This window comes from Podarcis vaucheri (genome assembly GCF_965113315.1).
Source record: "Podarcis vaucheri genome assembly, chromosome: 1".
Taxonomy (NCBI): Eukaryota; Metazoa; Chordata; class Lepidosauria; order Squamata; family Lacertidae; genus Podarcis; species Podarcis vaucheri.
In genome coordinates, this window is record NC_138759.1 from 115,438,664 (window position 1) to 115,453,485 (window position 14,822).

The 14,822-nt window shown below is 42.5% G+C and overlaps 1 protein-coding gene across 2 annotated transcripts; it reads right to left on the reverse strand.

The window, feature by feature from the left end:
- Window positions 1-5,139: 5,139 nt before the first annotated feature.
- NUP35 (nucleoporin 35) lies at window positions 5,140-13,544 on the reverse strand. 2 transcript variants are annotated; one of them, XM_082201122.1, is made up of 9 exons: window positions 13,388-13,544; window positions 11,924-12,094; window positions 10,312-10,439; window positions 9,401-9,461; window positions 8,352-8,493; window positions 7,627-7,696; window positions 7,396-7,524; window positions 5,818-5,982; window positions 5,140-5,707 (listed from the first exon to the last, which is right to left on the reverse strand). In XM_082201122.1, exons 1-9 carry the CDS (start codon window positions 13,419-13,421, stop codon window positions 5,630-5,632), a joined length of 978 nt encoding a protein of 325 aa, XP_082057248.1. In that variant the 5' UTR covers window positions 13,422-13,544; the 3' UTR covers window positions 5,140-5,629. The 2 variants fall into 2 exon arrangements, with proteins under 2 accessions (XP_082057248.1, XP_082057247.1); XM_082201121.1 differs by lacking the exon at window positions 13,388-13,544 and adding an exon at window positions 12,994-13,150.
- Between the last annotated feature and the right edge of the window lie 1,278 nt (window positions 13,545-14,822).

Sequence of the window (14,822 nt, forward strand, 5' to 3'; positions counted from 1 at the left end):
CATCACCTTGCCAACAAAGGTCCGTATAGTAAAAGCTATGGTTTTCCCAGTAGTGATGTATGGAAGTGAAAGCTGGACCATAAAGAAGGCTGATCGCCGAAGAATTGATGCTTTTGAATTATGGTGCTGGAGGAGATTCTTGAGAGTCCCATGGACTGCAAGAAGAACAAACCTCTCCATTCTTAAGGAAATCAGCCCTGAGTGCTCACTGGAAGGACAGATCCTGAAGCTGAGGCTACAATACTTTGGCCACCTCATGAGAAGAGAAGACTCCCTGGAAAAGACCCTGATGTTGGGAAAGATGGAGGGCACAAGGAGAAGGGGATGACAGAGGACGAGATGGTTGGATAGTGTTCTCGAAGCTACTAGCATGAGTTTGACCAAACTGTGGGAGGCAGTGGAAGACAGGAGTGCCTGGCGTGCTTTGGTCCATGGGGTCACGAAGAGTCGGACACGACTAAACGACTAAACAACAACAACAACACAGGAAGAACTGGGAAAACTCAGCTCACTGCTGGAACCAACAAGGCTAGCCAAACTCCAGCTCACAAGGCTTATGTGCTTTCCAAGAAATTCAGAAATAATAATGTTTATCCCTTTATCAGATAACCTATAGGCTGTGGGAAATCTTTTCTGCGTCGTGTGACCATGCTATCAACTTTAAACTGGTTAGGGAAACACTCACAGATGTAAGACCACACTAGGAATGGGCGGATCAGTCTGTTTCTGGTCTGGGTCATTGGGTTCATTCATAAATCTGATCATTGAAATACATCTGGGAATTAAAAAAAAAGAAATCTGCACAAAGGGTTGTCCAAAGTAGGACTTCATGAATGTCTTGTCTGTACAAAGATTCTGGTTTGCACAATTGAAAGGAAATTCTTACCGTGAATTTCTATTACCAGAGACTCTGGGAAGACAGCCTTTATGCGGAGCTTGGCTTCTCCCACTAACTAGACAGGCAGGGTCACATGAGCATTCTTGCTGGGGTAGGAGCCATCCCACAGTCCCCAGACCAGCCCTGCTTTTCAAGCTGGGCAGATGGGGTCCTTGTCACTGTAAAGTCCAGCGCCGCTCCACGTGTTTTTAAACCTACTTTTCCTCGGATTTTAAGATTATTTTTCCTTGCTGTGGATTCCCTCTATTTCCCTGCCCCCCTCAATTCTTTTACCTTTTGTTGATTAGTGGATCCCTTTTCCTTGCTACTTCCTGGTTCTTTCCTCAGTGAGCAATGGCAAGAAACCCCTTTGGAGCCTCAAATGTCCTTTGGAGATTCCCTTCCCTCTGGACCAGCCTCCAAATAGAGCGGTGGCCTGGATAAGGACCCACGTGCTGAGTCTGAATCCTGGCCTTGTGGCTAAGTATCCTTGTGTCTCAAAATAGAGGCCAATTATCTGTTCTGGATGGGATCACACTTCTTCTGAAGGAGCAGCTATAGAGCTTGGGGGTACCCCAAGATACCTCTTTGCCATTAGCGGACCATGTGACTTTTGTGCCTAAGAGGTGCCCATCTGGATAGCCTGATCACTGCAGCCCATGCATTGGTAAGCTTGAGACTTACCAACAATGTACCCTATATGGAAACTCCAGCAGAATGCAATGGTTAGACTCCTGGGCACTGGCGGAGGAACGGGGGGGGGAGCGCACTGCCCCCGGCACCATCGGGGTACCATCGCAGCTGCCCTCCTGGACACGCGCCACGCACCCCCGCACCACGGGCTTCACCCCAGTGGACACCACGCCCCCACCTGCTCTCCACCACTGGTGCTGGAGCATACTGTTTTCCCACTGCTTCTGGGTGCAACACAGAGGCAGAACACTGTCCCTTTGCCAGGCTGCAGCCGCTTAGAATTCCATGTACCCATTGACTAGTGCTTAAATACAGTGGTCCCTCGGGTTGCAGACGCTTCAGGTTACATACTCCGCTAACCCAGAAATAGTACCTCGGGTTAAGAACTTTGCTTCAGGATGAGAACAGAAATTGCGCAGCAGCAGCACGGTGGCAGTGGGAGGCCCCATTAGCTATAGTGGTGCTTCAGGTTAAGAACAGTTTCTCCAGAACGAATTAAGTTCTTAACCCGAGGTACCACTGTACAAGGCTGCTACAGATTTTTAAACAGCAACATCCATTTATTTGAACTGCCACGGTCGGTCTTCCAAGCCTTCCGTTAACTTGCAAAGGATATGCTCTATAGGGAGCGGGCACCAAGCCTGTTGGCAGACCAGCTCTGCGTTACAAAGATGTCTGCAGACGGGAGATGAAAGCTGGCAACGTTTACCCCGCCATGTGGGAATCCCTTGCAAGACGACCGCGGTGCCTGGAGACAGACCGTCAGGTCGTGCATCCACAGCAGTGACCAGAGGAAGAATAACTGCTGGGAGGAACGCAAAGAGAAGGAACGCCATGGTGCACCTGCATCACAATACCATGGGCACGTTCACCTGCTTCTGCTGCAGCAAAACATGTCTCTCCTGTATTGGTCCCTACAATCAAAGTGGAAGCTGCAACTTTCCAATGGTTTCAATTCACCTCTGAAGGCGCACTCTTCAATTGTCTCCCAAGACAGACGGATGCCAACCAGTTTACTTGCATAGCAGAACAGCTTCAGTTAGACACCACAAGGTGGCAGTCATCTATAAGTCAAATTTATGTGAAGAACCGATTTTCAGATTTTTTTAAAAAACAGTGTTAATTGAAGATTTTCTTTGAGCAGTGTTTTTATTTCCCGCTCCTCCTGCGTCCACAAAAGGTTCAGAGGCACTTTCTGTCAAAATAGGATTTACAGCGCTTGAAACATTTACATCGCCTGCACAGGGAGCCTGGAATAGAGGGATAGAATGGGATGCACAAATTAAAATGGCAGCTGTATAGGAAAAGAACTAAGCCATAAGAGGAATGAGTGAACGCAGAAAAGTACACATGCTTACTTTTCACAACATGGAACAGATGAGCACTACTAACTGTATGCTATTGTACTGGACAGGATTACTGAGCTGGCCTCTGAGGTGGTACCAAGGATGCCCAGGCTTACTGGCCCTGGAAGCAAGGCTGTAAAGTAAAGAGAATTTAACAGATGCAATTTATTTCATTGGAATATCTGTGCAATACCAAGTACCATCAATAACATTACATTTATCTGCCATTTTTCCAAGCTCATTTGTCTGAAATGCACTTCTAAGTTATCACTGTAGTATTGCATGTTATTTTCATGAAAACCTTGTTTAGTCGTTTAGTCGTGTCCGACTCTTCGTGACCCCATGGACCAGAGCACGCCAGGTACTCCTGTCTTCCACTGCCTCCCGCAATTTGGTCAGACTCATGCTGGTAGCTTCGAGAACACTGTCCAGCCATCTCATCCTGTCGTCCCCTTCTTCTTGTACCCTCAATCTTTCCCAACATCAGGGTCTTTTCCAGTGAGTCTTCTCATGAGGTGGCCAAAGTATTGGAGCCTCAGCTTCATGATCTGTCCTTCCAGTGAGCCATGAAAACCTACAGGTACTAGATCTCAGTGCTTTTTTTCTGGGGGTACACATGCCCCTAAACATTTTGTGAATCTTTGTACTTTTGTCTATTTGCTGAAATTTTCCCCCCAAATTGAACTATAAAATGGTGATATTTTTGAGTCAAACTTTTTTAAAGAAAAAAAGCACTGCTAAAACTTAAGTGGAAAAAGTCAGATGAAGCCTGTGTGCAAAGCTGGTATATTTTTACATGCTTTCTTGGTACTAATGAATCAGTATTTCTGTAACCATCTTAAGTTTCAGTTCAAGAATACTAGGCTTTATAGGTGTCTTAACACAAAGCTATCTTAGGCCTGTAGGTTACACACAGCTTTGACAAAAATGAGTTGAACGGAAGATCTAGTACATGTAATTATTGCTACTCTGTGGATCCATGCAATTTGTTCTGAAGTGAAAGGGTTTTTAAACAGCATGCTAACACTCTGCAAAGGCTGCCAGTAAATGGGCAGATGAGACACAACTCAACAAAATGGTTCATTAACGATGCAGAGTATGTTACTATTACACTTTATGAAAGCTTTAAATATTGATGATTTTTCTTCATCTAAAGTGCTTATCTGATGCCTTTCAGTCGGCACACAGGTAAAGTTCCTAAGTCTACATAGATAAAATGCAACATCAGTTTTCACTGTTCTCAAGAACTAGAGATGTCAAGTAGCAATTACAGAGCTATGTGACTCCACCTTTGCTCCCACATCATCTAGCTTAAAATGCCAAGATACCAGAGGATTAATAATTCCAGAGGGGTACCTGTATGCCAGCTGAGAGCACAAAGTAGGGAAGCCAAATAAAAAAGGAAATCTTGTTGCACTTCAAAGATGAATAAACTCCTTATAGGTGTTCATGGACTGATCTGTGTTCACGCTATTGCAGAGAGAATAACCTCTTTGCCCCAGTAGCTAGCTCACGTTAAGAAATCCATATAATGTAGTTTTAGGTATCTGCCATGATAGAAAAGTGAGAAAATAAAGTCTACTTCATTTGCACAATTTTCCAATGGCAGGGCTGCAGGCAGATAAATTAACGAAGCAGCAGCATTTAAGCCATATTGTCACAGTATCTGGAGGGGAATTTGTTGTCAGGACTAAATTCTAGGCACCCCTGCTGGTTGGCACATTCCTGCAAAGTATTAGACAAGGTTGCTTTGTATTCTTGCCGTTATTCATTTCGTTGTACACTGCTCAAAAATATGTATGTGATTTAGTGAGCAAACCTATATTCCCTGACAAGGGTAAGAGAGAAAGATCTGTCCTGGGCCCTGCAATTATGCTGCTGCCAAGTCAGGAGAGAAGCAGCATCTACCTTTTCCCCTCTTATTGACTGCAGTGTGAGGGAATTTACGTTCATAGCCCGAGGGCTGCTTTAGCGTTAATGGCCACGGCCAGGGGAACAGAGGCACTCTGGATACAGTGGCATGGCATCCTGCCAGCAGTCCTCCCCCTCTCAGCTGGCATTTAGCCTGCTTAAGTCTCTAGGTGAACCTAGGATTGCTCCCCAAGTTACCTAGAAGGTTTTGTAGTGACATTTGTACAGATCTGATGTTTATTTGAATTGAATGACTTATATAAACTAGAGGCAGCTCACAAATCAATAGCACCACAATTTTTTTTATTAAGAAAGATACAAAAAGGTTTGACACTTGCAGATTAAGAAACAACCTGTCCAATCAAGTTTATATAAACACAATTGTGTTTGGAACAACATTCAAATTAAAGTATTTGGTTTAAAACTAGCAAAATCTATGCCAGCATTTTATGCAGCAACCTCTAGAGAGTTTATACCACATTTCCAGGCGAGAAATAAAACCATGAGAAATTACAGTGTTACCACGTCCTGAAACCAAGACTTGCTTGTCAGGTAAAAGTTCATTTTTACTTGAACGATGCATTCACTATAGAAGGTAAGACTATTAAACACTAGTTTCAACAGTTTAACATCTTAAGAATAAAGTGTAAATCCAGCTGCCGGTTAAAGTGCAAATTACATGTGTGCCAAGTTCTTTTTCAGAAGGCAGAGGTGATGTTGAAATGCTGCCATTAATGGTTATACAACTAACCAGAGGCACTGACAGCCTATTACAAGCTCCAGCTAAGTTTAGTTCCTTCTGCTACCAGCCAAACATGTATTCCAGAGCTTTGGAGACAATGCTTTCATCTTTCCTTGGAGTCTGTCTGTCAGAAACCACCTAAAAAAGAAACACACACAAAGTAGCAGATCTGTATATTCTAAATGAACAAATACTAATTCCTTTAATCCAGCGCTAAAGGTGACTTTTTCACAGTATTCCCTAAATACCTGGTAGTCACTGGTTGATGCTTTATAAGCTGTAGCAAGAGGTCTCATAGTAGAGATTCTTTGAGCGCTTGAAGGCTGCACTGGTGTGCCCAGTGTTTTCATTGGTGGCGTAAAGGCTGAAGATGGGGACGATACAGTGCATCTGTCTGTGCTTTCCATCACATTCTGCAAACAGAGATCAAGTAGTCCATTCAGACAAAGTAGTTATCAGAGTCCAAGCATTTTTGGAAGCCTAAGAAAGTAAGGTTTCATCACTAGAGCTAGTCTCCCTTCTCACTGAAGAGACAGTACAGAAGAGTTCACTTACTGGAACTTGTCTGATTACCAAACTGTACTAGTGAAATATGTCAACCGTGATTTAACAAGCCATGAGGGCCTGATACCAAACACAGACATGGCTGAGGAATACAGGATCATTAGAAGCTAGAATTCTAATGATACTTTTGAGGTAGGCTGACATGGTAAAGGTTAGAGTTTGCGTTTTTGAAATATGATATTTATTGACATTGAAAAGCTAGCTATTATGTTTGGCACTCAATCTATAAAGAAGATTTTCCTTTAATATAGCGGCCTCAAGATATGCAATATGACTATTAGTTCACCACTCTATCATTCTGGAATGGAAGCAAAATACTAAATACAGTACCCAAAACATTGTAGTCAGCTTATCTACCCAATTCTCCACATTGTTATTCCTATAATGTCCTGTATTGGTAGTTCCTCATGTTATCACATCAGGCCAAACTTCAAATTAAGATCATCGAGGGACTCTGCTAAAGTGCATTGAGGCGCTCGGCTAAAGTGTATTGACATACAGAAATTGCCGGAAGATCAAACATTCTTTCAGTACGCGACAGTGGCTGCTAGAACCCTAATAGCGCAGAATTGGAAGACATCAAAAATCCCAACTATAAACGAGTGGCAATCCAAACTAATTGATTATTTAGAATTGGCAAAAATGACACATAAAATAAGAAATCAAAAAGACATAAAGTTTAACAAAGAATGGAATAAATTTATGACATACATGGAAACAGAGGTAAAAAATCTAAAAATTACAGTAGGTATGGCGTAACACTTGTGATGTAAAGAGTTTTTTAAGGAAAAGAAACTGCAGATAAAAAATCATATAATATATTCTGAAACGGAGATGAAGGGAAGTCAATTAGTGTTGTGTGTTATTTAGTAAATGTAACCTAATTTGTTGGTATCTTATGTTAGGAGATGTTTTTTTCTTTTGTTTTCTTTATTTTTTTTCTTTTTTATGTATTTCCTTTTTGTCTGTATGTGTGATGTATGTTTTTTTCCGTTTGTTTTAATGTTTGATGTAGCAAAACAAATAAAAAATAAATTTTAAAAAAAGACATACAGAAATTGCCAATCTGTGCAAGACAAAAATGGTGATCACGGGATTAAGAGTTATCCACACTTTGTGACAAAGTCCAGAATTTTTATACAGTCATTTTATGCTTGTTTAACTTACACAATCACAACTTTGCACAGGTGGTGGTGGGTAAATAAATAAATAAGTAAGTAAGTAAGTAAGTAAGTAAATGAATGAATATTAAATCAACTTACTTTATCTATACAAGGCTTCACTCCAATCATGATGGATTCACCAAAAATTCTTCCATCTTTACTCAAGGCTTTCCGGGCTTGCAATTTTGACTGATAGTGAATATGCATCCAGTTTCCTGTGTTAGACATCTGTAAAGTTTAGTAGGAAGCAGTAAGATTTAGACAGTAAGCTAAGCATAATGGCTGAGCTTCATTTTTATATGTATAAAAGAGGTACTAATCTAGACTTACAACATGCTTTAAAATGTTTCCATACTGTGCAAACTGTAGTAGGATGTACGAAGCAGATGCTTGAGGAAACCTGAAATATTGACAGGAAATAAAAAACAGAAGTAAAATTTAACCACTCAAAATTCAGTCAATGTTAAACCACTGGCAGTGTATCCAGAAGGGCAGATCAGTGTCACCTGTATCTCCAAACACTGCCAAACCTGCTACCTATTTCCCATCCCTACATTTTAGTTTGTCTCATGGAGTAAGATGGGAAAAGGAAAGAGGTCAAAACACAGCACAGTTTAGCCCAAGTACAGTACTAGAATACTGAAGTCCAAATACTTCTGTTTAGCATTGATTGTAGACCAGGATGTGTTTCAGTGTACAGATAGGACAGTAACGATGAAGAATTAAGATGTTTAGAATGTTTCAATTGTCCTATTATATAAACTTTACTATGTTAATAAACAATGAATCTCCTAAATTAATAAAACATGAATAGCCAAGACCAAACACCAAATATAAGAGGAATCTGAACAAACATCATCCAAGTTGTATGAACTGCAGAAATCCACATGTCTCATCTCTTATATTTTTTATCATCATCCTATGCCCCAACATAACTTGAATCCCAGCCCCTGAAAAGCTTAGGTAAGCCTGTTAAGACCCATGTTTAAATGAGTACATGCTCATCCCTGGCAACATAACCACCTCTCAGTCTTACAGAACTGCAGCTCACTTACCCAAACACTGTTACCCAAGTGTCATCTAGATGATCATCGGATGTTAGGGCATCTCCTTGAGTATAGAATGGATCTAGTTGAGCTGGTGACATTGTGCTCTTCCTGGGTTGTGCAAGAGTCGCTGGACTGAAAACACTGGCACCTATCAAATTGTGGTAAGATGCACCTCAACTATCACTATAGTTAAAACTGAACTAGGCATTTTAATTTGAAACAAAGAGCAAACACCATGCATTAACACAGAACTCAAGTACCAAGAATCATACTGTTGTTCACATGTTAGAATAGTAGGAAAAAGCTGCTAGTGTTGACAATGGTATCTCAAAAGCCAGTAGAATAGCTCAACCTCCCTCTATAACTAACGTTCTATACAAGAACGGTTCTAGGAGTAACCTATCCCATCTTCCATTAAGCAGATCATATATACTCTGGATCCCGTTCGCATCCAGAGGTACCACTGTAGCAGAATCTCAGACCAATATTTTCACTTCTGAAGACAAACTGTATCTGACATCATGACAACAACTTTGCTACTATCTCTCTGCCTACTTCATAACAGAAGCCAAGGCTCAGTTAATGTGCACCAAGCTGTCAGGCCTACAGGAACATTTTACACTGCAAACCTATACATATTCTCTCATAAGTACCGTATTTTTTGCTCTATAAGACTCACTTTTCCCCTCCTAAAAAGTAAGGGGAAATGTGTGTGCGTCTTATGGAGCGAATGCAGGCTGCACAGTTATCCCAGAAGCCAGAACAGCAAGAGGGTTCGCTGTGCAGCGATCCCTCTTGTCGTTCTGGCTTCTGAGATTCAGAATATTTTTTTCTTGTTTTCCTCCTCCAAAAACTAGGTGCATCTTATGGTCTGGTGCGTCTTATAGAGCGAAAAATACGGTGAGTGTTATGGATTTTAATGAGGTTTACTCCCAGGGAGATTGGTATAGGATTGCAGCCTTTGTCAGTGCCACATGCAGATGTCTGGTTTGCCTATAGAAAAAGCATATGATTAGCATGCTAGAGCACTATAATGAAGCAGTATGGTGTCCTACCTGTTCCAGGAGTCACTGGCATAGATCCAACAAGTGGACTCTGCGTCACCGAAAAGCTGACCTGCATTAAAGTGCAGAACTTGGTTTGAAGCTGTTTTGAAAGTCAGAAAATTAACTATTCTGCACCACTTAGATAACATTTCCACAGTAAAAATCATACAATATTATAGATTAAAAACTTGTACAGGCATGCATGTATCTACTGAACTGCTGTGAAAGGGGGTATCTTCTATGTCCTTTTTAGAACTAACAAAACTGAATTGACTACTAAAAGTATAAAGTTAAATGGTACATGGTATTGGGATTCCTTTTACACACGTCCTCCAAATCCCCATTTTGCATCCCAGCTATCAGATTTAGCCCCAGTTGATATACTACTCTTCTGCAGTATTGAGATGCAGACAAGGTTCATCATCAGCCACAGAGGGTAAAGTTAGGCAAAACTAATAGATGGATATTTCAGCCTACGTATTTTCCAGCAACATAGCAATTATAGTGTGAACTCATCTCTCTACATCTCATCTACCAGGCTGACCCTAGTAACAAGTTGACAGTACCATTCCAATTGCCATATATACATATACATATACGCATGTGCACACACACATGCACATGCACACACACACACACACACACAGAGCGCAATTGCTCGTGCACCTTTATTTGCCTTTAGAACTGATGTATAGCCCACTAAAAATTAACATAATGATGAAAGCAAGTTTTTAAATATTTTCCACACTGAACATACAAGATGACACAAAATCTAAACTGCTTAGCATACTGGAAGCACTTAGTTTTTCCCACCCACAGCAAATGTATCCAACAGCTGAAATGTCTATCAAGCTAGAGAAGAATGAGAATTAGTTACCACAAACAGGTTTAACTTTGCAACCTCATTAATGGTCACTTACGGGCCTTCTTGAAGTCAGAGGTGTTGATCCAAGACCTGAGCTGGCTACTTCATCGTATATACTTCTAACTGGTGGAGCACCACCTTTATCTTTGTGTGTTGGAACTACTGGCTGTGGAGGAGATCCACCTATATGAAATACAGCACAACATTACAAGCTGCTGGTGTGTCCTTCTTTCTGATCCTAAACATCTTTTTACACCCAAACCAGGTATACAATTCTTCCAAAACTAGGCTTTATTAGGAACGGACATGCATTATGATTTAAATGAATGAAACCTTGGTCATGTAATCAACTGCTGGCATAGTATTAAGGTAATTCCTGCCATTTATTGGGAATTAAAATACAAATCCATTTTGTTGTCCAACAGTCAATTGTTTCCCTGGTCGATCCTGGACAATCGTGGGACCCCGGTGCCCCTCCCCCAATAATTCTTCCATCTTTGCTCAAGGCTTTCCAGGCTTGCAATTTCGACTGACAGTGAATATGCATCCATTTTCCTGTGTTAAGACATCTGTAAAGTTTAGTGGGAAGCAGTGGTCCCCCAAAAAGCTCAACAACTTTGATGGGTAGATCACTGCCAGTTTTTTAATAGTGGGAGTAGATCGCAGTCTCTTGGAAGTTGGATGCCCCTGGTTTATATGATGCAACATCTCTAGCAGCACCATCAGATTACCTGAGGAGCACTTTGAGAAGGGTGGGAAATTTTCTCTCTCTCTCTCTCTCTCTCTCACACACACACACACACACAGCAAGGGGGAAAATATGGCTGGCACTTGCAAATGGGAAAGCCCTAGTTTTCAATGCCTTAATTTTTAAAAATTAAAATTCTAACAATGAGGAAGTATTCACTATTGAATTCTTCTGTCTGAAAATGTTCACAAGTATTCCAATGAAATAATTTCCAGTAACAGTTTGAAATTAAGTTCAGGGCATTTTACTGTGCGTCGTCCCCATCCCCCCCATCAAGTAGCTCACTTTGGGTTATTGGGTGGGATGCAATATTTATACAGCGTATGAATTTAATGTGACATACTTCTAAGGCTTTGCTTATGAAATACAAGTAAAACACAATGAATCTAATCCAAATACAGTGGAACATCGTGTTACATACCATCCTCTTAGTGAACATGTTGGGTTACGAGCTCCGCTAACCTGGAAGTGGATGCTCCGCTAACCCGGAACTTTGCCCCAGGATGCGAGCGGAAGTCGCACGCCAGCAGTGCAGCAGGCGCCATTAGCGAAAGCGCACCTCATGTTACGAGCGGTTTCGGCTTAAGAACGGACCTCCAGAACAAATTAAGTTTGTAACCAAAGGTACCACTATAGACGGACTCTTGATAAGGCAGGAGTACATCCAAATAATGAACGGGATCTAATTGGTTTTGACAGCAGCCTCCCTTCTTTGCAAGTGATTTTGGGTCTAACAGCAAATAAAGGAGGTCAATCACTGTGCTTCAAACATGCAACAATGGCACTTTATTTAGCCTCTGATCCTTGGAGCTAAAGGCAAGAGGTACCGGTATATTTGAACTGTAGCACACCAAAATGGATAGGCACACTCTTCCCCTACCACCCCAATACTAGAGGTTTCAGTTCAGAACCAACTTACCAGCATGCAATGGTGACCTCACTTCCATCACACCAACGGAAGGGCCGCTGAAGGATCGAGGCTGTGGTGTCACAGGAGTTGGTAAATCACCCATCAAAAATCCAGGCAGGAATTGAGCACCAGCACCAGGCTTGGGAGAGGTAGGGGAACCCAATGTCATTGGCTCAGTACCTGCATTGGGAAAGGGTGTGCATGGCTTACTAAGTCTCCACAGACTGAATGATCTAGCTATCCCCAAACACAACTTTAGAGAAACACTGTAAAAGGTGATCCAAAACAGTTAGCTAACCAACTCATTTAAAGGTCTAGTCATCTAAAGAGGTCAACACATAAAGAAAAACAAGGAGCAGGCAATACCTTTAACAAAATACAAAATGGCAGCATCAATGTAGCTGCCCCATTTTATCTAACAATGGGTTATTATTCTGTAATTTATTATTATTATTATTATTATTATTATTATTATTATTATTATTAATTATTATTATTAATATGAGGGTAATTGACAGAACAGTGAACTAGCCTGAAGATCTTATTTTAGCTTTTCAGACGTTTCAAGATTATTGTTGTTACTTTTTCTTAACGATAATTATATTGCTTTTTATTACTTTGAGAGTTTGTTTCTATTAACAGCAAGCAATGCTTAATTTTCATGAAATAAACACAGGCAACCCTCATTTACGCAGGGGTTACATTCCAAACCCCCATGCGTGCCATTGCACCTTCAGGTCAAGAGGAGACCCTCCCCGAGCCCGAAGATGATGCCCCCTTCAACCTCTGGGGTCTCCTCACAAGCTAGAGGTGCAGCAGGGCTTTGCTGAGGCTCATCAAGCCTCTCTCCCCCCACACACTTATTGATTTCCAGGGCCGCTCATATGCACGGTTACACGTGAATTGAACACGTGTAAATGGGGGAATCCCTTCAAACAACATCACTCATATGCTTCACAAGGAAACAGTAATTATTATTATTATTAAATTTGTATCCCACCCTTTAACTACAGATCTCAGGGCAGTTCACAAGATAAAAATCCACAGGGTCCAAATATTACTTCCCCTGCAGGACGCACCTGAGCCAACAGGCCTAAAGGTCAACGTAACTTCCCGACCAGGGGCCGAGGTGGTCGTCTGAACACGCATGAAGACATCTTGGGGTTTCATGGCTCCCGGCGATGGGCTGGAGAACCAGGGCGCTTATCTCCCCCCGCCCCCCACTCGCCCCAAAGCAGTCAAGGAATCCCGCGTTCCGACGCCAAAGTGACGTCACAGCCACCGGTCGCCAGGAAGAGGCCCCTCCCCTCCCCACCCGAGGCAGAACTGAGCCACGCCCCCTCCCACGCCACGGCTTCAGGGCGGCCGTTAAACGGTCACAAACTTCTCAGGCGGGGAGAGGAGCGGCAGGAGCCGGAAAGCGAACCCGCCGAGAGAGACACCCTCAAGGCTCGGCCCAGAGGGTAAACTCACCCACGGAAGAGGAGGAAGGCAGAGACAGCTCCATGGCGAAAGCAGCCGCGCGACCCACTACACACACCCGACTCCTGCCCTCAGCTTGCCGCTTTCAAATGCAGCGCAAGCGCAGCGCCGTGGTTGGGAAAACGTCACTTCCCTTCCGAGACCGAGCGAGCGTCTTCACTTCCGCCATAGAGAGGAGAGCGACGCGGTCTTTTCTACGCATTTCTTCTCTATGGTCCGTTCACCCCCCCCCCTCTCTCTCTCTCCGAAACACACATTCTCACTGCGATGTCAAAACACTTAACATTTTAAGGCATAGCAAGGGGGTGCTAATAGGGGGACAAGATTGATTTTTTTTAACGAGGCTGCGATTTGTGTGTGTTCTTCTGCCCCACAAGAGGAAGAAAAGAGAACTCAGGATGCAGCTCTGCACTCCCTCACTTGGAAGGAAGCCTTACTGAAACCAACATTTGGGCCAGTGTTTCCCAAGCTTGGGTCGCCAGCTGTTTTTGGACCACAACTCCAAATATCCCTAGCTGGCAAGATCAGTGGACAGGGATGATGGGAATTGTAGTCTAAAAGCAGCTGGAAAACCAACACTGCTTTAGACATTTGCTAAATTGCCTTGCCATGTTCTTTCAAACTCAGGTCTTTAAACATGTTCAGTTTAAGTTCTTGAATGCTTCCTGCGCTAATGATGGTGCAATTAAATTGTTGTCGCCCTCCTATTGCAAATGCAATATGAGTCGGGTTGAGGAAAGGAAGACTGATGCTGAGAAACAGGAGCATTACTCACAAGTAAAGGTGCCTGAACTGGCGGTGACTGACCAGGGACAAGACCTTGGTTTGGGGTCCAAGTGGACGGCTCAATCAAGATTTCAGTGTGTGTGTGTGAAAAAGACAGATTCAATGCTAGGGGTCATTGGTGAAGGAACTGAAAATAAAACTTCCAACATCGTGTCGTTATACAAATCAATGGTCTGACTGCGTTCGGAATGATGTGTTCCAGTGGCCTCAGCTCTAAAAAGGCAACCAAAATGATTGAGGAGATGGAGCAGTTCTTGTATGCAAAGGTGCAAAGGTTAGATAGGTTTGTTTGTAAAACAACCAGTGGAGAGACCATTCAAAAAGAGGGAAATGACACTTTTGGATTCCCATTCTTCACAGCCAGAAGGAAATAAAATGCATAGGTTTCAGACTGGCATCCAGCTCCAGACCTGAGTCTTCTAGCACTTTTCCTCCCCAGCCTTTTCCCGAAAGACCTGAATGCAACTCCACTTCGAAGCTGGCTTGAACCAGAGCATTTATGTAGAATGGAAGCACATTGCAGCATTTTGTTACAAGTCTCACTCGTAATGTCTTATCGAACAGTTTGTCTCTAGAACATCCCTCATGTCTTCTTTCTAGCTTACATAGAAGCAAAGGCCAGGTTGCCAGGGCAACCCAC